Here is a 25638-nt window from a genome sequence, read left to right on the forward strand (position 1 = left end):
TCTCTTGTGGAAGCCCATCGTGCTTAAATATAGCAACCTGAGATTTTAGAAACCCATATTTTGTGGACATGCAAAATCAGTCCCAAGAACATGCACAAGCTACAAGTAAAAAAATGAGCAAAAACAACTCTTTCAATGTGGAGAGAAAGGTCCCATCAGGACATAATGAGGTTAAAGATAAGCAACATAGAAAGCTGAGCATAGCTAGTAAAAGTAGCAGCTGAACTCGTCTTACAATGTAGTAACATTTACAAACCATTGGCCAAAAGGGCCCTCCATTTTTCCTTTTGCGCTTGTGTCACTGCACCCCTGCACTTGGGTGCAATGTGACACACTGGCTACTTCAACAAAGTGCAAATAGTTCTTATTTTAGGATATTTTGTCGTGTCCAAGGACACTCAGGCACGAGCTACATAGGTCAGTCTCTCAGCCTTAGGTCAAATCAGACAGTTAGTCCTTGTTCACTAGTACCCACAGCCCAAAAGGCTGCACATCAAGGGCTGAGCCAACAAGGGAGAATGGGCTGGGGAAGGGCTGCCTTTATAGGCTTCCCTGTACCCCCCCTATGCTGCCTTTTATGGGGCAAAGGGCCCACCCAGCCAGCCCAAACCAGCCAACTAGAAGTCGGCCAGTTTGGGGCTGGTTGGCTCAGCTCACAGCCACCTATATAAAGGGGGGGCTGCAGCCCTCTTTCCTCACTCAGTCCTTGACTTTAGCCACTCCTGCAGCTCCCTACCAGCCCCTTGTGCAGCCCCTGAACACCTCCAGATCTGGCCCTAATCAGACTCAGTCCCGTGGCCCTCGGTTCAGCCTTTCTTGAAGGTGTCTACGCAGCACAACAATTGGGTATTTCGGACCAGCAAACGGAATAAGGTTTGGGTACTGTTTCATCAGTTCTTTGAAGTTCTCTTTTGCAGTTTGCACAGCTCACTTCTCAGCTCTATCTCTCAATCATATCTCAGCTCTCTCTCAGCTTCTATTGCTCTCAGCTTTCAGTCTCACAGACACAGTAATCCTGCATTCCGGTGGACAGCACAAGCCTCTTCCTTGCCTTGCAAAAGTGTCCTACATCGTTAGTGTGGACAGTGTCAAGGTCTCGGTATTGGTTGGAGTTTCCTCTTAGGTTGTTGGGTCTGCAATACGTGTGCACAGTGTACTCTTTAGAAGTGTGTTTCCGTGCTCTCTCGAGAATGTTATTTGTATCTTTCAGTTCTCCAAGTATTAAAGCAAATTCTCCCCTGATTGGGGGAGGGGGCCCTCAATGGGTACAGGGACTGAATCGGTTGTCGTCTCTATTCTCTCTCTACCCTCATCTCCTTTCTCTCTCTATGGTGCATAACTCTAATTCCTCGCTAAAGGTTTATGCTGTGATTACACGATCAGATAAGCGTTGCATGTTACATTGGTATCAGAGCTTCGGTCTGTATCCAGCTTGACTACCGCAAGTGTATGGTTGTGTTGAGATCCAGAAAGGACACACAATCAAGCGCCATGGAAGGTTCGGGGAAAGATGTCAAATTTGAAGACTATGAAGAAGAGAAAGACAACCAAGAAGAAACACTTCCACCTAGTACTCAAGAGATGATGGAGAATCTTCTGGCCCATAATCGAATCCTCCTACGCAAGTTGAAGCAACTTGAAGAAAGCAGAAGACAGCTCGACTAGACAAGATGTCTTAAAGAAAGAGAGGCAGAAAAAACTCTTGAAGACCGAGGAACCACAGATTTTGAAAAACTGCTCTTATTGATGCGTGATGAATGCAAAAATGAAGAGGCACTGCAACGCGCAGAGCTCGCCCAGGCAGAGAGGCAACTAAAACTAGACCGACACGCGATGCTTCTCCAGCACAAACAAATGTTACAACTATGCATGCCAGTGTGAGCGTGGTAGCAGTCACCGCCACAAGTTCGTCATCGACAAAAGTCACCCCGCTCACCCGATCCACACCAAATTTTGTTAAGTATGATGGTAAGTGTGACCACTCTGCTATCCTTCAGTTTATTCATCAATTCGTCGCTCACTTTCCGTTAGTGCAAATTCAAGATGAGCAAGACAAAGTCCACCTAGTAGTCCCTTTGTTGGGCGACATTTGTTACTGATCTCAAAGCTCATTTTCTACTGCCGCAATATATGCTTAACCTGGAGGATGAGTTTTCTCATCTCTCCCAAAATGGGTTGCCTAAGTTCTCTTACAGTAACAAGGTCATCACACTGCCGCAACAATCAGGCGTGTCTGAAATCAGTAAGTTGAACCAATTCATTAGGGGATTGGACACTAACATTTGTTTTCCTGTCCAGAACTTCGACCCGCCCGATTACGAGCGGGCGCCAACTCTCGCCCAGAATCAAGAAATGATGCTAAACGGGGAAAAGCACAAGCAGGTCCAGAAGGATTCCAAAGCCCCGCAGCAATCAACCAACCCAGCAGATAAAGATCAGAAGAAGGATAACTAGTACTAAAAGAAAGACGGCCAGCATCTTCTGGTCAGAAGGAGTCCAAGCCCAAGATGACTCCAAATGAGAAGGCTAAAACGGGCATTACGGGAGGCTATCTGGGTTCAACAAAAGGAAATTTTAAAATCTTTCTTTTGCATATTTTTAACAAATAGAAGGGTACCATTTATAGGGGATATTCACACATTAAGCATGTTAGCCCTTGGGTCAAGCGAACATGAGGGTCGAATTGCAGTCACCCCACCACATTGCTGGGCACAACAAGAAGGATTGTCGTAAGTGACTTGCCGAAAAGGCTGCGAAAGCACCCCTTCTACCGTCGTCACTGCATTGACTCCAACCCCGCCACTAGCCTCAACTACAAATGCAGTCTTGCCCTGCTTTGAACGCCGTTCCCTCGGTGGTCTTTCAAGGTAAGAAGGTGAAACCGGCCTTCAACAAACTAAAGGGCAGTAATCTTCATCTACTCAAACACAAACCTCATATAGCCACAATGCAAGCTTCAACCACTTAACAATACTCAAAAATAAACTTCAACAATAACAAAGGGGAGGCTAGAATGCCCCTGCTCAGTGAAAACAGTACTCGATGCACCCACTGGCCCCAAATACCTTGGCGCCCCTTACGGTATTTATTTAATGCTTTTTAATGGAAATGCTTTACACCAGGGGTTCACCCCTGCATTGTTCCTCTCTGCAAATCCTCTATCTGTCTTCAAGGCATCAAATCCAGGTGCAACACTAGAATACCGACCGGCAAAGGCATCCACTTTTGATCTAACCCAACTGAGAGGCATTCAGGCATCCAAACCACTGGCAAACTGAGCTAAAGGCAGCCTCAAGGCTATCACATGCATCCACACTATCCTTAGGCCTACCACAGGAACACCCTTGCCTCTGGGTGCTTGCTAGAACCTATAGGAGTCCTGAAAGGACTGCAAACAACACGCATGCACTACAAAAAGCTGCAAATCAAGAAAGAACAAGAAAAACAGAACCTAGAACTAATTCCTGCTATCTATGGCAGAGGGGTGAGCTCCTTCATCGCACCTATCCTCTGTCCAGGCTCCCCGCAGGGTGCAGGTGACTTCCAGCAATCAAGATAAGAGAGTAATGAAGATAGAGAGCGGAGGGTGAGCTGGAAAGAGCTGAAGAGGATCTCAAGTCTGCAGATCTGCCCCAAAGCCTCAGCACCGAAATCTGGCCTTCAATCCTCGCTTCAACCAGCCTCAGCAACCTCCTAGGGAACTGTGTCCCTGTCCGTACAAGGCTGTTCAGTCTGTACGGCTGTACGGCCTGTTTTCAACACCAGAATCTGCCTCGAGGGATGTGCCACAGCTGTACAGCTGTCTTGGGAAATGCGCTAGCAGCCGAGGCTGCTTCTAGAGCTTGCAGAAGCTGGGGGGAGAGTCAGAGCAGCAAAAAGCAACGAAAATAGCCACAGGGAGCTTCTGCTAGACATCCAAAACCTCCAGAAGAGTGAGGGGAGAGAGATGGAAGTGGGGGAAGGGCATGCATACACATGCATGACAAATGGCACTTCTTTCTTGTCATTTGCCCCTTCATTAAAGTCCTAACCCCCATACCAAGGACAACGTTGGTTGTCCTTGGGCCCAATCTTTAGACCCCTCTTTAAAGCCTTTGCCTTGCCCCTAGGACCTAGTGGTGCACCTAGACTTTACCCCTAGGAACTTCTAGGAAGTGTGCACTTCCTCTAGCCAGTCCCTCACAACCAAACCATTACTACACTTAACCATGGTTAACACCTAGTTAAGTGTGGGTTCAGTTACAAGATACTTTACATCACTTTTCACATCCCCGTGACAAAAGGAGGGCTACCTCTCAAACCAAAAGAAGGCTCTTGTTTGAGCATATGGCACAGCTAAAGGGCATCAGCTCATTGTCATGTTTGATATGAGAAGTTCAAAAGATGCCATCTCTCCTCAGCTTGCAAAGATAGTGGGGTGCACTTTGGTGCCTCACGAGCTTGCAGTGGATGGTTCACACCTAGGTTGCACACACACATCACGCATAAGGCCATACGATTTACTTTTTCAGTTCAGAAGGCTGTTTTTACCTCGGACTTTATACTGACATCTTTAATGGGATGCGACATGATCCTTGGAATTCAGAGGTTCTGTGAGAGCATGTACCGACTCCGGGTTGGCGGCAAGATACCTTCATGATTGTGGAAAGTTTGCCTGAGCCAACTGTAATCCGCGGTGATCGGAGCATACCAAGGATTCCTTAATATCTCATATCCAAGCAAGCCATGCCGTCTGCAAGGGTGCAGTGTGTGCACTTGTTTATGTCCATTGCCAGATCAATTTAGTTCAAGCCGCTCCTCTGATGGGGCAAGCAATGGTTGATGTACTCCAAGAGTTCCACGACATTATGCTCCGGGATGATCTGCCACCCCAGCTACCTCCATCCAGACCGGAAGACCATCGCATCGATATTGATTCCGGAATCCACACCTCGGAGTAAGTTTCCTTACCAACATTCCAAGTCTATGGAGGGGGAGTTAGAGCAACAGTTGTCTCAGTTACTGCGCGCAGGGTTTATAAGACTGTCATCTTCGCCATTCGCTGCGCCTATTTTTTGTGTGGAGAAGAAGGATAAGTCAGCACAATTATGTGTTAACTACAAAGCACTCAACAAACTTACAGTAACAAATTTCCTATGCCCCGCATCAAGTATATCTTGGAAAGACTCAACCGTGCAAAGTATTTCTCAATAATCGATCTCAAGAGTGGCTACCATGAAGTCCAGATTTTTAAAGTTCATATTCCAAAATAAGCTTTCCGAAAAGAGCAAGCTCATTACGAGTTCGTAGTCATGCGATTTGGTCTGAAGAATGCACCACCCACTTTCAACAAGATGATGTCTCGGGTATTTGCGAATTATATTGGAAAGTGCATGTTCATTTTTCTAGATGATATCCTTATCTTTTCCGCTATGATAGAGCAGCATATTCAAGATGTGTGAAGTGCCCTACAGTTATTGCGCGATAATCAACTATGTCTCAATGCAAAAAAAAGTGAGTTTGGGCTAATGGAAATCCAGTATCTGGGCTACATCATTAGTGCTCAAGGTATTCGATTAGATTCAGAGAAGATTCAAGCTATAACCAGTTGGACTGTCCCAACAACAGCTCAAGAGATCAGGTCCTTTGTGGGCTTATGTCAAGCCTATAGCTCGCATATGGATGGGTTCTTGACATACACAGCCCCTCTTATAGATTTACCAAAGGGGGGTAAAGACACGCAGACAAAAGATTCAAGTTATTGGCACAGCTTTTGAAAGTCTTCCATGATTTGCAACGGTTGGCTACAACAGCCCCGTCATGAAGATCGCATCTTGGGATGATCCATTTCTGATAATCATAGATGCAAGCAATGTAGCCATCGGGGCAGTTTTACAACAAGAGGATAGGCCAGTGGCATGCTATAGCAGCAAGCTTAACGATGCCAAAAAAATTTATTCAGTTTATGATAGACTTACTCGTCGTCATTCACGCATTAAAGCATTGGAAGCCTTTCTTCTACAGATGGACTTTCACAATCAAAACAGATTACCAAGCCCTTAAGTGGCTTTAGACAATGCCTAGCTCACAATGGAGTTATTGGCAACAACGGTGGAGCCAAATATTCCAGCAGTTTGGGGGAATGATTGAGTACGTTGCCGGAAAAAATAACCCTGTAGCCGATGCTCTAAGTTGGAAAGATTCAATCCAGACCATTAAGAAGGCCACTGTGCTCGAAATTCAAGGAAAATATCTTGATAGTATGAAGGCACAATACGCGGATTCAATAGAGTTTGACACATAGTTCCAGTTAGCCACGACTCTTGCTCCAAGCCATTACTCATTAGAGGACAGTTGACTTTTCTATAAGAAAAGGTTGTGTGTGCTTAAAGACAAACGACAGTTACTTCTTCATGATGCCCACGATGCCCTTACACGTGGTCATAAAGGTATCAATGGCACTTTGGAAGAAGTTAGAGCGCTATTTCTATTGGCCAAAGATGCAGAAGGATGTGTATGGCTATGTTCAGAACTGTCAGATATGCCAAAAGGTCAAGGCTTCCCACAACAAGGCGGCTAGCTTATATTATGCCATTGCCAATACCAGACGGCCCTTTCCAGGACATAAGCATGGACTTCATGGGACCACTTCCAGCATCCGCAGGTACGCGTAATACTCAGTGCCTTACTATTATTTATCGTTTTAGTAAATTTTGTATGCTTATTTCCTGCAAGCAGACGGCCAGCGCTGAAGACGTAGCTCGTTTGTTCATACAGTATTGGTATCCCATTAGAGGGTTTCCAACGACCATCACATCCGACAAAAGATCCAAATTCATGTCCAATTTTTTACGAGCCCTGTTTGATAATTTTGGTACCAAGCTACAGATGTCTAACGCGTTCCATCCGCAATCGAATGGAGGGACGAAAAAGTACGATGGTATGGCGTTTGATATCATATTGTCATGATGCTCATGGAAAGTGGAAGCAGTTTCTTCCGCTTGTCCAGACCATTGTGAACGATTCCTATTCTTCGAGCATTGGTCGCACACCTTATGAAGCGGGGTTTGGAAGGCGGTTTACATCTCTCCCCACTAGGGTGGTGTCTCCATCTCTTGAAGCCAACAAAACCATAGAATCTATGGCAGAGATTGCGGAGTCGGTTAAGACCCACATCGCCGAAGCTCAAGCGTCGTACATGTGCTAGGCCAATAAGTCCATACGAGATGTCCAGTATAAAGAGGGTCAATGTGTGCATTTAAGAATCATCAAGCAAAGATTGAAGCAGGTGGGCAAGTGATGCCCTAAGCTGTCTTTCAGGAGCTTTGGACCATTTCCCATTATCCAAAAAATCAATGATGTCTCCATGAAGTGACTACCGGACAATGCATAATGTTTTCCATGTAGCCTGGTTGAAGCCGTTTGGACTTCCTCTTACCGAGATTTCCATCGAGCAACAACCTGAAATCCTTGATGAAGCCAAAGCTTTGCAGCCAGAGCAGATCCTTCTTCACAAATGGAAGCATGGGTTAGGACGCAGGATCCGAGAATTTTACACCAAGTTCCGTGATCAAGGTACCCATGAAGCAGTGTGGTTGGACGAAGATGTTTTCCAAGAGTTCCCACAAATTTTGGCAGACTACTTGGAAGCAATGAACCTACCGCCAAGTTGAGGAGGAGGATGTCACATGCACACCTGCACTTGGGTGCAATATGGCACACTCGCTACGTCGACAAAGTGCAAATAGTTCCTATGTTATGATATTTTATCGTATGCCGTGACCCTATTGTGAGCCCTTGTCCAGGGACGGTCAAGCACGAGCTACGTAGGTCAATCTCTCAGCCTTAGGTCAAACCAAACAGTTAGTCCTTGTTCACTAGTATCCACTGAAGAACAGTAGGTTAGTGTTTCCGTCTTAGGGTTCCAGGTAGGTCTAGGTCTCAGCCTAGGATAGGAGCCCAGAATAGCCCCCTCAGGGCTGAGCCAATGAGCTCCCATCAAGGGAGAATAGGCTGGGGAAGGGCTGCCTTTATAGGCTGCCCTGTTCCCCCCCAAGGCTGCCTTTTATGGGGCAAAGGCCCCACCCAGCCAGCTCAAACCAGCCGACTAGAAGTCGGCCAGTTTGGGGCTGGTTGGCTCAGCCCACAGCCGCCTATATAAAGGGGGGGCTGCAACACCTCCAGATCTGGCCCTGAACAGCCTCAGTCCCTTGGCCCTCAGTTCAGCCTTCCTAGAAAGTGTCTACGCAGCACAACAATTGGAAATTTGGACCAGCAAATGGAGTAAGGTTTGGGTACTGTTTCATCAGTTCTTTGAAGTTTTTTGCAGTTTGCATGGCTCACTTCTCAGCTCTATCTCTCAGTCATATCTCAGTCACTCTCAACTTCTATTACTCTCAGCTTTCACTCTCTCACTCACGCAGTAACCCAGCATTCCGGTGGACAGCACAAGCCGCTTCCTTGCCTTGCAGAAGTGCCCTACATTGTAAGTGTGGACAGCATCAAGGTCTCGGTATTGGTTGGAGTTGCCTCTCAAGTCGTTGGGTCTGCAATACGTGTGCACAATGTACTCTTCAGAAGCGCGTTTCAGTGCTGCACAAGCCACTTCCTTGCCTTGCAGAAGTGCCCTACATTGTAAGTGTGGACAGCATCAAGGTCTCGGTATTGGTTGGAGTTGCCTCTCAAGTCATTGGGTCTGCAATACATGTGCACAGTGTACTCTTCAGAAGCACGTTTCAGTGCTCTCTCAAAGAATTTTATTTGTATCTTTCAGCTCTGCAAGTATTAAAGCAAATTCTCCCCAAATTCGGGGAGGGGGTTCAGTAGATACAGGGACCCAATTGGTTGTTGTCTCTATTCTCTCTCTACCTTCATCTCCTTTCTCTCTCTATGGTGCATAACTCTCATTCCTCGCTAAAGGTTTAAAGAAGGTCTTGCTGTGATTACACGATCAGATAACCGTTGCATTTTACAGCTTGGCACAATGTTGCTGAAATAGTGCGTCCAATGGAGGTCATAGCTGAGCATGTTCCCTTTGCGTGTATATAAGTTGGATACATCTGGGGTAGCTGCTGCAACACATGCTCTGAGTATAGGGCTGTGCATAGAATGGCCGGATTTTGATGGCTGGACTGCGTCTATTTATAGACCTAGTAATGAACTGGGGCTGGAGCAGATTTCGGTTTGATTGCTCCTAGATTGCATCCAGCTAGAGAAAAGAAGTCTCTTGCTACCCCCTACACAGCAAGATAAACAACATCTTGAGATCTCACAATAAAAACTTCGAATGCCAACTCACTCCATGTGCTTATACATATAGAGAACAATTCAGATAGAGAGAGAGTACACAGAAGTGTAAAGCCAAACAATCTCATATATAGATCACAGATCCAACTAATCTTGTCAAATCTAAACCATCACCTTCAGCAAGCATTCGTTGAGGTAGGCACCAAACTCCGATGCTGTTTGCTGTTCTTGCTGAGGTAGAACTCTCCTAGATGCCTCCTACAGACTTCAATGGCCACTCTAGGTGAGCCTCTTGCTGCTGTTGCTCTACACCACAATCTGGCTCTTCTACTGTGGGTAGATCTGCCTCTTTGTGTGCTCCTGGACTAAGCAAATCTCCTGCAGAACTGACTTATCGACATGCCCACATATGGGCCTTTACATAGGGCTCTAGCCCCAACTAACCCTAATTCAGTTGACATCTCCTGCTACCAGCTGACCTGGTTCTGGCCCTTTTGTTCAATATGTACCTGTTGTACCCAACCATATGTGTCGACACTGCTGCACAATTCCCCAGCTCTTTGGCCCTTGTGGCTACTGTCTTGCCCTAGCTCAATAGCCCTAGCAATAGACACTTGTCTGGGCTATATACATGTTGGAATTATCGCCATAATTCATGGCAGTGACTAATGTATGACCAATAGGTGGGTTAGGGGCACTTTTCCCTCATTAAAGCTTTTTCCCCCTAGCCACAAGTAGGACCCCTAACTATAGTTAGTACTTAGGATAAGGTTTTGTCACTAAGTCTTGTATCTTGTTTCTTATCTCTTTCAGTACACGTGTGTGTATGCTCTCTCTTGCTCTGTGCTCTTGCTCTCCTTTTCTCCTTCATGTGGTATCAGAGCCCGTGTGCTTTCTTGCAAGCCAGCCCACCATACAGCGTGCTTCTCTTCCCTCTGTCAGCCCGCCATCATCTTCGTCTACTCCAGCTCCTGTCCATACGCTGTATGGTCGACCAAGCTGCTCCATCCGTACGCCGACTGTACAAGCTCCTGCACCCATTGTACCTCCTGCGCTCTCGTCATATAGCCCGTCCAAACAGCGTTCGTACACCCATCTGTACAGTGTCTGTACGCTGTACGGCACCCATACCATTCTGCTCACGCCAGCCTGTTACTCATTTCGGCCATACAATACGAACCTGCTACCGTACAGTACGGATCTGCTGTCTCGACCGTACTGCATACATTGTATGGCGCCCACATTTGGCAGAGTTGGTGAAGAATTTATGCTTTTGGGCTGATGCATTTTAAGCCATTGATTGGCTAAGTCAATTAACATTTTGGGGCTGCCTCAATATCCTAGGAAGGGGATATTTCCTATCACGTTTGCTGCATTTTGTTTTCTTTGGCAGTTGTGGCTCAAAACAATCCCAATGAAGTGTTTGGCGTCCTCAGACACGAGGATAAGTTGGATGGTACCAATTACTCTTTATGGAGTTTTATGGTACGCAATCTTTTAGTTGGCAAATATTTGTGGATTATGTCACTAGCGATGAGACACGGCCAGAGAATGTGGTTGAACCTGCCACTCCTCCACAACGTGGAGGAAGGAGTAGAGGACAAGCTCAGGGTGCAGGACAAGTGTTAGGTGCAGTGGCTGCTGCAGTTGTGCCTCCCACATAGGAACAGAAAAGGTGGGATTCACGTGATGCACAAGCACTTTCAGTAATCTCTCTTTCTGTCAAAAGGTTTATTATTCTGAACATTCGGTCATGCAAGACCTCAAAGGCAACTTGGGATATTTTGGAGTACGTTTGCAGCCCGCAATGATGCCAGGGTCTCTTTCCTAATGAGAGAGTTGACTCATACTCATATGGATGAGGGTGACTCTATGTCTGAGCACCTCACCAAACTTCAAGATTTGCGAGAGCAACTGTTGAATATTGATGAGATCATTCCAGATTCAGAGATGGTTACTACCACTTTGAATTCTCTTCCTGAGTCTTATCTTCATTTTCACACCTCATTGAACTTGTCTTTGATAGGGCTTTTGTTGCAGGAAGAACAAACCAGGAAGAACATGGCTTCACGGGCTGGTGAGCATGTCATGCTTTGGAAGGGGCAGCATAAGCAGCATGCAAATCAGCCTACACATCAGCATAAAGCTGATTTTGGACAACCTTCTCACAAAGCTAAGAGTGATGCAGAAAAGCCCAGAAAAAAGGGCGTTTGTCATTATTGCAAGAAGCCAGGTCACTACATAGGAGAATGCAAGAAAAGAATTACCAAGGAAAAGAAAAAGGATTCAAGCATGGCTGTCACAGATTCAGCTCCTCATGCACATGATGGTGGTGATGCACTTAGTGGAAGAAGACTGTACCTTTTTTACTTGCATTTCTGATTTTCAGGTGGCTGCTCCGAATACTACAGCCACATCTAAGGATGACTCTTATGCCAGTTATGATCCTTCTAAGGATGCATGCACTTTCAATGTTAATGAGACATTGAATAATTGGTATTTTGATAGTGGTGCCACCAAACATATCACTTCCAGAAAGTGTTTGTTTGATTCTCTGCATCCATCACCCGCTGGAAAAAGAATGTCTTGTGCAAATGATTCTTCTTATTCAATTCGTGGTATTTGTGAGATTGTACTTACAGCCACAGATGGCACAAATTTCAGAATTCATGATGTGCTTTATGTTCCTGGAACCAAGAAGAATTTGCTTTCAGTGTCCTCTCTCAATAAAAGAGGATTTCAGGTTGTCTTTGAAGATGACAAGTGTGCAGTTCGAGATAGAGAAGATGATTATGCCTTGAGACTATCTAGCACGCTGTTTCGTGGTCTTTTTCAGCTTGATGTTTTTGAGAAAAGACCAAATAATGCACTTGCAGTTTTCACTCCCACTGTTGCTATGCAGAATGCGGAGTTATGGCATGCCAAATATGGGCATATGAGTTATGGCAGCTTGATGACACTTCAAAAACATGCTATTGTTGATGCTTTGCCTCCCTTGGAGTCACCTCCCCTTCATGCCTGTGAAGGGTGCATACTTGGGAAGATGCATAGGTTTCCCTTCAAAAAGGATGGTGCATACTTGGGAAGATGCACAGCTTTCCCTTCAAAAAGGATGACGTAGTAAGAGCTGTTCAGAAATTATAACTCATTCATAGTGATTTCTGCGGTCCCATGAGGATTCTTGCATTGGATGGTTATCTCTATTATGTCGCATTTATTGATGACTACTCAAACTACACTTGGGTCTATGGTTTAAAGGAAAAATCAGATGTGTTTAAGCATTTTCGACACTTTGTGGCAAAGGATGAGAATGAAATCCAAAACTGTTCTGAATTGGCTGCTCCAAACTCTCAAGGAGAGTAGGCTTGATGCTCCTTTGCCTGACAGAACTCGTAGTGCAGCAAGGCATGAAGGGGGGGCTCTTTCTCTTGAATCAGCTTATGCAGGTACTCTTCTTGATGAGGAAGAGCCTCATACTTTTGAAGAAGTCAAGAACAATGTGCATTGGATGCATGCCATGCAAGATGAGTTGCAGTCTGAGAAAAATTAGACCTGGAATCTTGTGGATTTGCCACCAAGAAAGAATGCCAAGATGGGTTTTCAAAGTAAAAAGAAAGTCAAATGGATCCATTCACAGGTACAAGGCACAGCTGGTTGCAAAAGGCTATGCTCAGAAGAAGGGCATCGATTATGAGGAGACATTTGCTCCTACTTCCAAGATGGCCACTATCAGATCAGTTATTGCTATGGCTGCACATTTTGATTGGAATGTTCATCAGTTCGACATAAAAACAGCCTTTCTCAATGGAGACTTGTTGGAAGAGGTTTATGTCAAGCAACCTCCTGACTTTGAAATTTCGGGTAATGCACATAAAGTTTGCAAGCTGAATAAAGCTTTGTACGGGCTGAAACAAGCCCCACATGCATGGTACTCCAAAATTGATGCCTTTCTGACCAGCAAGGGGCTTCATAACAGTCCAACTGAAAGTACCCTCTACATCAAGAAGGATGGGGGGGATATTTTGGTCATCGTTCTTTATGTAGATGACATGCTGCTCACAGGGTCACATGAAGAAAAAATTACAGATTTTAAAGCTAAATTGAAAGCTACATTTGACATGTCAGATTTGGGCATAGCCTTCAAGCTGAGCTGCAAGCAACTCGACCTAGCTAATACAGCACCTGCAGAGCTCGACTCAAACTCGTATGCAGCAAGGCAACCACAACGTTGGCCACTTTCTACATCAGTGCCTCAAAGCCCAACAAGATGACTATGCAATAGCTACTTGTACTATGGCTCCCAAGCTAAAGCCTTCAGCACCAGCTCCAGCAGTAGGACAGGCGACCAACCACGCCAAGCCAGGCAATGTCCTTGAGCCATTTTGACGAGTGCTTCGGGGCTGCATCTTCAACGACTGGCTCCTAGCAACGGGCTCCTACATCACAAACCTACAACTACTTGGGGATCCAGTTTATACAAGAGAGACGTGGCATTATAGTGCCTCAATCCAAGTATGTGCAAAAGCTCTTGGACCGGTTCAACATGCAAGATTGCAAGCCTACAGCGACTCCCATGGAGCCAGGACTGAAGCTTACTATGTATGATGCAGGTGAATCAGTAGATGCCACACTCTCCATCCAGGCTGTAGGATGCCTCATTTATTTGTGCAATACATGGCCCGATATTCAGTTTGGAATAAAACAGGTGAGCAGAGCCCAAAGACAGCAAATTGGCAGGCTGTAAAATGCATGCAAGGCACAAAGTCTTATGGCTTGATGTTTCCCAAGGGGGGTGACTTGCAGATGCATGCTAATAGTGACTCAGATTGGGCTGGAGATTATGACACTAGGCAGTCCACAAGTGGCAATTGTTTCTTTTTGGGACATACTTGCATTTCTTGGCTAAGTAAGAAACAATCTATTGTGGCTACCTCCTCATGTGAAGCTGAGTACAGGGCAGCTTTCACAGCAACAGTTGAATGTGTGTGGCTACGCCGCTTATTTGCTGATCTTCATCTATCATTGGAGGGTCCTTCTCCAATTCTCACTAATAGTCAGAGTGCTATAGCAGTTGCAAAGAATCATGTGTTTCATGCTCGCACGAAGCATATTGAGGTTCATTATCATTATGTCAGAGCGAAGTTGCATGCAGGGGAGATCAGTATGATCTATGTCTCCACACATGACAATGTTGCAAACATCTTCACCAAAGCACTTCCACGTGAGAAGTTTGAGGCATTTTGCAATGCCCTGAACTTATCTCCTTTTGGTGATTGATCCTTTCCTTGTACATCATCACATTGGCACTGCAAGGGGGTGTTAAAATTATCGCCATAATTCATGGCAGTGACCAATGTATGACCAATAAGTGGGTTAGGGGCACTTTCCCCTCATTGACAAAACCTTAGTCTTGTATCTTGTTTCTTCTCTCTTTCAGTGCACTTGTGTGGTTTGCTCTCTCTTGCTCTGTGCTCTTGCTCTCCTTTTCTCCTTCAATACAGCCCCACAACCAGCCCAGACTCTGAGTCCATTGTCAGCCAAATCTGCTGACCAGGGAGGCCTCATTGGATGCCCTCAACTAAACTCTAGAAGGATGATTTGTTGATGCCCATGTGACAGCCCGTCTACTGCCCACCCCCTCTTCCCATGTCCATGCTTACCTATATTGGTACAAGTATCAAGCCCCGTTGAACTCATAAGGGGCCAAATAGGTGGGGCATTGACCCTATTTATCCAACACATCCCACTGAAGCCTCAGCATAAGGCACGTAGGAATAGCACGAGTTCAGCCTCTTAGCCCTCTACAATCTCTCATTTTCCCGCCTCTCCTTGGATGTAGGTTTTGCCCAGCCTTTGCTGGGACTTGTAGTAGTGCATTCATTCCCATGTTTGGTGGAAATATTCAGTGAGAGAAGTTGCTTGTTCTATCCCTGTCCATTTTCAGGCTTGAGGTTTTGTACTTGTGCACTTATATATGAGAGATTGGAGAGAGATTTCAAGTTCCTTTGTATCAATTCCACTGTGGAGGTTTGCTAAAGCAAGCAGTCTTCGTTTCTGACATAATATTGTTGGATATCAAAGCCTATGTGTGAGAGCCCTAGAGTGAGTGTCCCTCACTACAGTCTTATGTGAAGAGTCCTTGTGCAAGTGGACCACTTGTCCAAGTAGACTGAGTCTTAGATTAGATTAGATTCATGTGTGAGGTGGTGGTCTAGTGACCTCACCTGTGATGTCAAAGAGAAGGCTACTCAAGTCTACAAAAAGAGACTTGTACCTGCATCCATACCTATCAATGAGATCTTGTGTATTGCCTCAGATTTTGCGCCTCCTTGATATCTTAGCTTCAAATCTCTCTCCAGCATGATTTTCATCATGGCATCAGAGCTAGTTCCAGAACTTCAGCCCAGGTAGACACTCATGCCCTCAGCCCGCCATTCTCCTCTCCTGCATGTACTATTCTGAAACTGCCAACACTTTGCTCACCCTGTTCTTGGGTTGCATGTCGCCACTTCTACCTATGCCTCATGATTCCTGCAGCTGTGCTTTGATTTCTGCAGCAACACCCTCCTGAAGAGATCCGTCTACAAGGAGAGGCTCGCCCTTTTTTTTTTTTTTTAATCACACTTCCTCGATGCTGCTCAGCCCTTTTCGTGACTTCTCCCAGACCTGCCTGCTATATCCTGTGCCTGCCTTTTTTCTCTAAATTGGAAATGCATATCCAGCAATGATTGTGCCAATCTGATGAAACAAAAGGAGCATACAATAACAGCGTGCAGGAAGCTCATACACCGTGGCGCATACACGACTGTTCGGAGCTTAACAAACGCGAAGACTTCAATTGCGCCACATTTTTCTCAGTCCGGCTATTGCTAATAGACTTTGTCGCTCAGTTCGTTATGTCATCGCCATTCTCTGAGGCTGCCTGATGTGTTGCTGAGAACTTTCCGGCCTGCACGTACTGCTGGGCACAACATCCTTCTGAGCTGATGCTGGCCGCTTGTTTCTGCAACAGCACGCTGCCTCTCTTGTTCTCTTCTATCCCCTCATTTGCAAATATGTCATTGACTCTGCTGGCTGTGCATCATTTTCTCTATCAGCTACAGCATCTGATGGTCTTATTAAGGGGCTGGAGCTGCATTTTTATCAGAGAGCTCCACAGAGCTTATAGACTTAAAATGCGAACTCCCCAAAGCTTATAGACTGGGATTTGTTGCCGGTTATTGGATACGTCCCCCCCTACGACTTTTCTTCAGATTGATCTTTGGACAAAGTTTTTGGTTCTGATTTTCGATACATTTCCTTGGTGCACCATCCCCTCCTTCCCTTCCTCTTCTTCACACCTTGCGTCTACATTCGTTTCGCCTCAAACAATTCCATCCAGAAACGCTTCCATTTCTTTGGAGCTCCAACAATTCAGGAAACGCTTCCATTTGTTCAAAGCTCCAACAATTCAATCCATTTCTGGCATTTTCTGCTGCAACCGATTCGATCCTTTCCTGCTGTGAGTCAGGTCTGTAAGCATGGTGTGACAATTGGTGCAGAGGATACAGTTGCAATCAATCGCATGCAACAACAGAGACTTGCCATGATTGATAAGGTTTGTGCTGGCACAGTGAATGGATTGCATAATCTATGGTGGATCAACTTTTACAAGAGGAGCGACAGCAAATCGTAGTTGTAGCAGCTAAGGAGTGAAGATCAGGCTGTCATTGAAGACTATGGCTAAGGTGGAGTTGTTGCTTTTAGGTCTTACATGTGGCAGTATTTGTGACACTTAATTCTTGGCTAAGTCCCAAGGTCTCTGTTGACAGGTCAACCACAGCGTTGACTGGTGATTTTTAAAGGTCTTCTACTCTTGTTGGCAACCTGCTTGGAGCTGTTCTATTTCACACATTAACAGCATCTTATATAGTTTTAAGCACAGGAAATTCAAGCATATTTGCAAATCTTCTATGAGCGAGATTTCATCTATTGAAGGTGCCCTATCGGATGCTGAGGAAGACACGTTAAGTCCTCGGACTTATTTTTTATCTCCACCAATGGAGCCTCCCTGTCTTGCTTCTTAGATTGAAAATTTCTCTGGTACAAACTTTACCCATTGGCAGACCAAGGTACACCTCGTCCTTATGCAGTACAGTGTGTGGAAAGTCGTCAACGGAACCAATCCCAAGCCTGAAGGAAATTCAGCTGCACTGATTGCATGGAATGACAAAAATGATCGGGCTCTTGCCATTATTGGTCTCGCTTTTGCAGACAATTACATTCATCACCTTGATCTTGATAGTGCAGCTAAAGCGGTATGGGACAATCTGAATGGTCTCTTTGGAGAAGATCTTACTAATTTGAAACTTTTTTTCAAGCAACAATTTTATAAGTTATCTATGAAGGATTCCTCCTTGAAGGACCATCTAAATGCTTAGGTATCCTCGTACAGCAACTCACTGCTTTGAAAACTCCTCCTGATGATGATGATAAGGCGGCTATACTTAATAGTCTTGAAGACTATCCCAGCTATGCAAATATTCTTGATGTCCTTCGAGTTGCTCGCGCGATGAATCATGAAGCAATGGTTGCTATATTGATGGACAACAATCGTCGTTGCAACATAGACATCACTCCAAAACTAGGAGCAATGTACACAGTAAACACATTGCTAGCAAAACGGCCAAGTGTACCTATTATAAGAAACATGGCCATACGGCCAATGGATGCTTTAGACGACTCGAAAGCTTGAAGAAGGAAAAAGTGAATCTCACGGAGGTAGAGTCTGACCCAACTAGACATCACTCCAAAACTAGGAGCAATGTACACAATAAACACGTTGCTAGCAAAACGGCCAAGTGTACCTATTATAAGAAACATGGCCATACGGCCAATCGATGCTTCAGACGACTCGAAAAGCTTAAAGAGGGAAAAAGTGAATCTCGTGGAGGTAGAGTCCGACCCAAAAGCAAACAACCCACCAAATCTCATGGAGGTAGAGTCCAACCCAAAAGCAAACAACCCACCAAGCAAATGCTCTCATTGTCACCGTAGATCTTTCCAGTGGGGAAGATAGCCTTGACTTTTGGGCTTCCTAGTTTTACCTTGTTGTGTCAATACTGGGTCCTCTACCCTCGCATTAGCATACAATGAATGTTTTATGTATATGTCAATAACGGTACTCTACCTTGGGTTGTCCACAGGGGTGTGTTATGGTGGTCTTCACACTCACTTGTGTCTTTAGGATGGATCAATGTATAGGTGTGAAGGCCAAGCCTCTTATCAGGCCTGACATGAGAGGTCAAACGTTGACTCAATGAGGAGTAGTAGAGGGCTCATACCTTCAACCTTGTGAAGGTCTCTTCCTAGTCCTTCTCAAGCTAGCTTCGAAGGGGGGTGTTGGATATCGAAGCCTATGTGTGAGAGTCCTAGTATGAGTGCCCCTCACTAGAGTCTTGTGTGAAGAGTTCCTTGTGCAAGTGGACCACTTGTCCAAGTAGACTAAGTCTTAGATTAGATTAGATTCATGTGTGAGGTGGTGGTCTAGCGACATCACCTATGATGTCAAAGAGAAGGCTACTCAAGCCTACAAAAAGAGACTTGTATTTGCATCAATACCTATCAATGAGATCTTGTGTATTGCCTCAGATTTTGTGCCTCCTTGATATCTTAGCTTCGACTCTCTCCCCACCATGATTTTCATCAGGTATGATACTCGTAATCTTCTCCAATCCTTGAATGAGGAGCCCCTTTAAGTGGAAGTTTATACCACATGCGCATATTTTAAGCTTGCTGCAATGTGTTTTATTCAAGCTTACTTTGCCATGGCTCCTCATATACCTATATATCTAGATGAATCCAAGAACATGCCCAAACTCATCCTCTAAAAACACAACATAGCGCAGTTTCAATCTCATGATAGTCACTCATAAGGTTGAAAACCATAAACTCCATCACGCATAGCAGGGACTAGCTACTATGACATACCCATTGACGTGGGTGTAGACCATAGTATAAACATATGCTCTCACACATACAAATCCACACACCCACACATACTTGAGATACAAAGTCTTCGTACTGAGAATCTGTCGGCACTCAAGAGGTGAAGGGCAAACTCAGCCATGACGAAGGCTAGCACTAAAGGAGAAGGCTAATAAAAAAGGCACTTAGTTCATCTAGCTCTTGTCATGGCTTCTCATATACCTATCCCCAACTTTGGAGAGAGGGGTCAATTGGATGGGACCAACAATTCGATTTGAAAGGTCAAGATTTGGTGGACGCTGACAATCGTAGCATGGCACAAGCCCAAGGCAATCTAATTGCCACAAGCAAGGTGACAAGTTACAACACCTACAGATACAGTCACAACTAAGGAGTGCCAAGATAAAAATGCTAAGGCTCTTGAGAGTCAGGAACATCTTGTACAAATAAATCATCTATAAAACGCCTAGCTTGGCTAATCTTATGTAAAAGGTATTGATAGAAACAATAAACTCAAATTCATAAGTGAAAAGATAAAAGTTTGCTAAAAAGACAGCACAATTAGTGCCCATAGGGATTCCTATAATTTGTTGAAACACAGAATCACCTACTGTGATGTAAAGCTTATCTAAAAGAAAAATCTATCCAAGAGCAAACATCTTCACCACTTACAACCTTTGTGTATCTTTTCTTTTTAGAATCAATGTCAGGATCTTTATTATTTAGCCAGAAAAAGTCAAAACATAATGTTGTTTTCTCAACTTTTAGCACTTTGCATCTATCTTTGTCAAATCTCAGCATAAAGACTTCAGCCATTAGCTTTTTAATTCTAAACTTCAGATCTTCCAGCTCGATCTTTGTATAAAGCGTAGTAAAATCATAGGTTTGAAGGAGAATAGAAGACTCTTTTTTTGAATGCTTCGAGAGGAATTAAAAATATTTTACAATAGGAATCACTCCTATAGAGTCATTTAAAATCCAGCTTGATTGTGAGGGGACATTTACCTCCTTTAATAATTCCCTCCAAAGTTCATGAACACTAGGCAACATGGCTTTGAAGCAGTAACTTAGCCATTTAGAGACATCTGTCAAAGTAGTCTTACAAGTAGCTGCAATAAATCTTGGCTTTTTTGGAGTTTTGTGAAACTTCCAAGCAGCACAAAGAAAAGGGATACTTGGATTGCAAACAAACCCTTGAGACTCGCAAAAACTCTAGTGTTTTAAGATCAGATCTGTTTGAGAAACTAAGGCCAGGGCGTAAGTTTTGGCATACGAGTTCATTACTCTCAAAAGACATTCTAAGTAAAAAAATTTGCAAGTTATTGGAACATTTGTCCATATAAGATATGACAAATTTTCTATGGAATTTTCGAAGAAGAGTTTCATCTTCCTTAGAAAGATGGTTACTTTGCTTTGAGCAATTAACAAGGGACTTCTTGTAGTTTCAAAGCAACTTTCTTCAAAATCTTCCCTTTCCATTCTAATAAGATATTTCGAACTCCTAAACTGTCTTCTATTTGCAAAGCGATTCCATTATCAATAGCTTTTAAAAGGCAATAATCTTTTGAAGAGTACAATCGAAGTGCCTTTCATGAAAAGGTTTCTTAAGTTACTAGAAAGCAAAATTGAAGTATCAGCTGTGACTACATGTCCTAAATGAGTTGTTCATCATGAGGATGAGAAGGGAAAACCAGTGCATGACCGCATCAAAAAGGTCAATATCATCGAGGACAAACTCGCAACAATTGGTCACAAGATTGACACAAATCAGTTGGCCATGCTCATACTAAACATAAGTCCCAGGAGCTTCAAGGGTTTCATTACAATCACTATAACTGCAAAATGCTCCAACCCACCCACGTTTGAGAACATGGGGCTTCCTATTGCTACATGAAGAAGCCAGAAAGAAGATATATGAAGGAGACACTAATAAGGCCCTTCTTGCTGACCTTAGCAAGAATAAGCCCGACAGACAAAGATTCGAATAGCGAGAAGTTAAAGACAATGGAGACAAGAAGAAAAATGTTTTTTTACTATCACAACCCTGCTCACATTGCACAAGATTTGAAAAACAAGAAAGTAGGACAAACGATGAGGGAGGATGACAAGCCCAAAGAGGAATCAAAGTCAAAAGCTCCCAATTTTGCTAGTACTAAAGGACCCTTTCTTGTCAATGACCATCACTCTTGGACATGTAGTGGAGCACAAAAGGAGAGGATTGTTCGTCCAAGCACATATCTAACAACAAGGCTTGGCTCAACACGATCTACCCAACACATCTAGAGTCATTTTGTGATAGTAAGTGATGGAAGGAAGTGCCTAGTCAAAGGCAATGGGAATGCTCCATTAACTCGAGAATGGTGAGAAGACTAGATCTTTGCAAGAATTTGCTCTAAATGTGTTAGAACCAACCTAGACACCTAGCTAGTTTCTCCATGCGGCAGGAATACGAATAGATATGGCATATGCAATGGAATAATCTTGAGGGCAGAGACGGGAATGCTTTATCCAACCTCAAACTTCATCCATCCACAAGAGAGGACTCACAAGCACCAATTCTGGTGAGAAGACAACAATAGAACAGTCCAAAATATCTCAAAGTATATTGCACAAAACTAAGCAAAACACGTCTTACAGAGATCCTAAAACCTGCAGCAATCCGCTGGACCTGGATGCTCAATGCTCCTACTGGTGCCCTTGCACTCCCTCCTCAGTGACCTTCCGTGACCATCTGTAGTGAGAGTTCCTTAGACAGCACCCTCCTGCACATGTGCTCTCCTACTGGCTGTAGGTATGCACCAAGTGAGGCTCCACGATAAAGTAATGAACTGCCCATGGATGAGGCCTTTGATAGGGCTGAGAAGTCCTCTGACAGGCCGAGCCAGTCAGCAGACCGGCCGACCTAGTAGGTCTGACCTTACCTGCCAGAGACTGGGCCGACCCAGTCTACTGATTTTTGCCCAAATATATCAGTAGCATTCTGCCAACTGTATTATGAAGCGTACATCCCTTGTGAGCCTTGCAAGCCTTCGATCCAAATCAAGATGGAGCAAGAAGGAGAGAAGCACTTCCTCAACACTAAAAGCCAGGGGTAGCAAAACATGGCTTGCGTACCAACCGATATGTATGTGTCCTCCCACGATCAAGCAATATGAGCTTGGAGCTTCTATCTCCAGTTCTCTGTCTCTCACACACAAAACAAGCGAAAAACTAAATGGACAAAGAGATATACTACAAGAGAAGAAGAATCATGCGACGGGTGCACAACAAAAAGAGAGATGACTATTCTCTGTGTGTCGTGTTCCAAAATCCTACGCCTCCTGCATTTATATAGAGGGAACCACTTGTTTTTACAATCAGCTTTTCACACTCTAGCCTAAGATTATCACACCCTAAAGTGGGCACTCTAGAAGATCTAGGCCCCAAGATCTACCCAAAGTTAGGGCCTTCCAGAAAGATCTAGCCACCCAAAATAAGGCGACCAAGAGGCCACTTATTCCTAGCTTATCCATTCGCCCATTTCTACCTAGTATAGCTGCGCACGCAATACCACTCTTTGGCACTAATGGGCGTACATGCACTAATAATCCCCGTACCAAGGACGATGTGTCTAACAGCAAAAATTCACACACACTACTCTTTTGTATCCTAGCCTCCTGCCTCTATGCCCGCCTCGCAAATTGCACAGCACAACTTGCAGCCACTTCTCTGATAAACCAGGCAAATAAATACTGAATGTCATGATACTGAGAAGCATGACCCCATGGATGGAAACTCTACACCATGCTTTCCTTGCTTGCAAATTTACCACCCTTCAGCCAATTCTCTGATAAACCAGCCAAATAGATACTGAATGCCATGATACTAGGAAGCATGACCCCGTGGATGGAAACTCTACACCCATGCACTTCTTGCTTGCAAATTTGTCACTCTTATATCCTCTTTCCCCACCCTTCATCCTTGAGATTTCAGTCTAGGATGGCAAATTTTTTATCCCTATCTAGCACCATCAATCAACCTGTTGCTTTGTAGAATGCCTCCTGCATCCCTTGAGTGTTCTGTATCATGGCCCATGTGTGTAAAGTATATGCTATTGGTGTCATTGCCAAGGTTTTGGCATCATCAAATGTACCATGTTACGGCCAAGCTGGTGGTACCAACAAGGCAAACAGCAAGAGATTTCAATTTCTAGTCGTTTTTCACAAGCCCAGCCCAGAGGCAACTACATATACCTAGATGAATCCAGGAACGTTCCCAAACTCATCGTCTAAAAACACAACATAGTGCAGTTTCAATCTCATGATAGTCACTCATAAGGTTGAAAACCATGAACTCCATCACGCATAGCAGGGACTAGCTACTATAACATCCCCACTGACTTCATCAGCGCCCAACAGTGGGTGTAAACCATAGTATAAAAATATGCTCTCACACATACAAATCCACACACCCACACATACTTGAGCATCCATTTATACAAAGTCTTCGTACTGAGTTTCTGTTGGCACTCTGGAGGTGAAGGGTAGACTCAGCCATGACGAAGGCTAGCACTAAAGAAGAAGGCTAATCAAAAAGTAGTCCGAAATCTCTTCATTCAAGCTACAACTGCTTGTGAAGTCTAAACAATTTCATTTTAGTCTCTCCCAAACGAGCATCTTGTCTACTACCCTAATACATTCAAAAGACCTTCACACGATGTTTTGTTTGCCTTCAAGGACACAAGCATATTCTAAATGTCGTGATCAATCTGCAACAATATGTACAAAGATACTAGTATCCACTGTGGTATATATTATGAAGATTCCTATACTAACTTTGAAATTGCATCAAGCCCGGTCAGGGTTAATCCCTGCTTCAAGTGAATTTGTAGTAAATCATCTTCAAGCTTAAAACGTACGAGCAGTAAATCGTGAGATATAAATACATGCAAAGTTCCTATTCACTCTAGCATACAAAGATTACACAAATTTTAAGATCCAACACCTGATGAGAGGCAAAGATGCCCCAAAACTCTCCGTTAAATTTGCCGATTGCACTTTCCTCTTCCAGTCTTAATTCCGAAGCATGGCTTTTGGCCGCATTTGTTATGTATGTGCCCTGCATGTGATGAAACATTGTTGAGAATTTTCAAGTCCAAACTCCAAACTACGAAGACATTATCTTATAGTGCTTCGAGGCTGCCGATCACCTCTGCCACCCATAATAATGCGGCAGTAAATCCGAGAAAGAATGAAGCCGGTATCATAGTATACCTACATATGCAAGATCAGAAAGCCATGGAAAACTATGTTACTGTCGTGAATGCACAAGTCGATTATGATGGGCCCTGTCTAGTTGCACCGTACGATGAGTCGAAGCTAGAGTGACAATTGGTAAAAGAAGGTGCGATAAAGATCGAGTGAGAGCAAGTGCTCACCAACTTGGGAAAATATTTGCAAACATGAATACCCAATAGCCAGACAGCCCCAACAGGATCCCATACTTCGAGCCCAGCCATTTAACTGGGAATGGAGCTCCAACAGAACAAATCGTCAGAGACAGATACAAGACGCCTAGAGATACTGTACCTAGGCCTTCGTTCTGCCAAAATCCAATCAAAATGTGACGCTTAAGGGTCGCCCTCTTGGAAGATTGCTGCAACGAAGCTCATCAAATTTACTGCGATTCCGAAGGCTTACTGAATTGAGAGTGCTCTCGAGATTCTGAGTAGCGCCATAGGCAAGAAATACGAACAAGAAGCTCGAACTCAGGAGGTGTAAATCCTTGAGGTGTCTACTGCGCAGAGGAGCAGAGGATCCACGGTACTGGGCATCGTCTAAAAGGCCAATCTTCAAATCTTGGCCATCGGCGGAATGGAGAGTGTCTAACGATTGCTCCATGGGGGTGTTGAAGAGAGCAAGAAGGGCAAAGAATCCACCCTTGTGGGCATTCTACAGAGATTGTCAATGGCGAGGCTGGCGTGACGACGACCGTGCGTGCGCATTTTTGAGCTTGACTGCTAATCAAGGCCAAACCTTTCGTCCATGGCAACGCCAGAGTAGCTACAACACTATTATGCTTTAACGGCAAGAGGCCATAGTTTTCTTCTAGACAAGCGTGCTTTTTTGGATGTTTTTCCCTTGGTTTGTGGGCTCCTCGCTCAATAGAATTGCAAGATCGCCTCAGCCACCATCGGTCATTAGGTTGTTAATTTATGTCACCACCGTGTGATTGGTGTAGCAGTTGGAGGGGTGTAGCAGTTGGAGGAGATGGAATCTGCCAATCATGTTAACACTTGGAGGAGTTGGCCATAGAGTGCGCCTTCATAGTTCGGATATAAATCTTTTGTGCAATTGTCCGAGCGCGCTAACTGACCAGTTCTAACTCGTGTAATAGTGACTCGTGTCTCTTCCCACTTCAATGTCTTCAGTGAAGTTGCTTGGGGACAGATCTTTCTGTTTTGCACTC

At 44.4% G+C, this 25638-nt stretch overlaps 1 protein-coding gene across 1 annotated transcript in view; it reads right to left on the minus strand.

Annotated features, from left to right (window-relative positions):
* Positions 1-25298, minus strand: part of LOC147893449 (Major facilitator superfamily protein) — a 64364-nt gene extending 39066 nt beyond the window's left edge. The window contains exons 1-4 of the mRNA XM_087386462.1: positions 24870-25298; positions 24608-24771; positions 24380-24443; positions 24175-24288 (exon numbers count right to left, since the gene is read on the minus strand). Coding sequence (XP_087242588.1) covers positions 24175-24288; positions 24380-24443; positions 24608-24771; positions 24870-25070 — 543 coding nt within the window. The 5' untranslated portion in view covers positions 25071-25298. The remainder of the gene's footprint in view (positions 1-24174; positions 24289-24379; positions 24444-24607; positions 24772-24869) is intronic.
* Between the last annotated feature and the right edge of the window lie 340 nt (positions 25299-25638).

The sequence above is a fragment of the Dipteris shenzhenensis genome, chromosome 15 (assembly GCF_047967505.1).
Source record: "Dipteris shenzhenensis isolate YYH24624 ecotype China chromosome 15, Dip_SZ_1.0, whole genome shotgun sequence".
NCBI classification, from domain to species: domain Eukaryota; kingdom Viridiplantae; phylum Streptophyta; class Polypodiopsida; order Gleicheniales; family Dipteridaceae; genus Dipteris; species Dipteris shenzhenensis.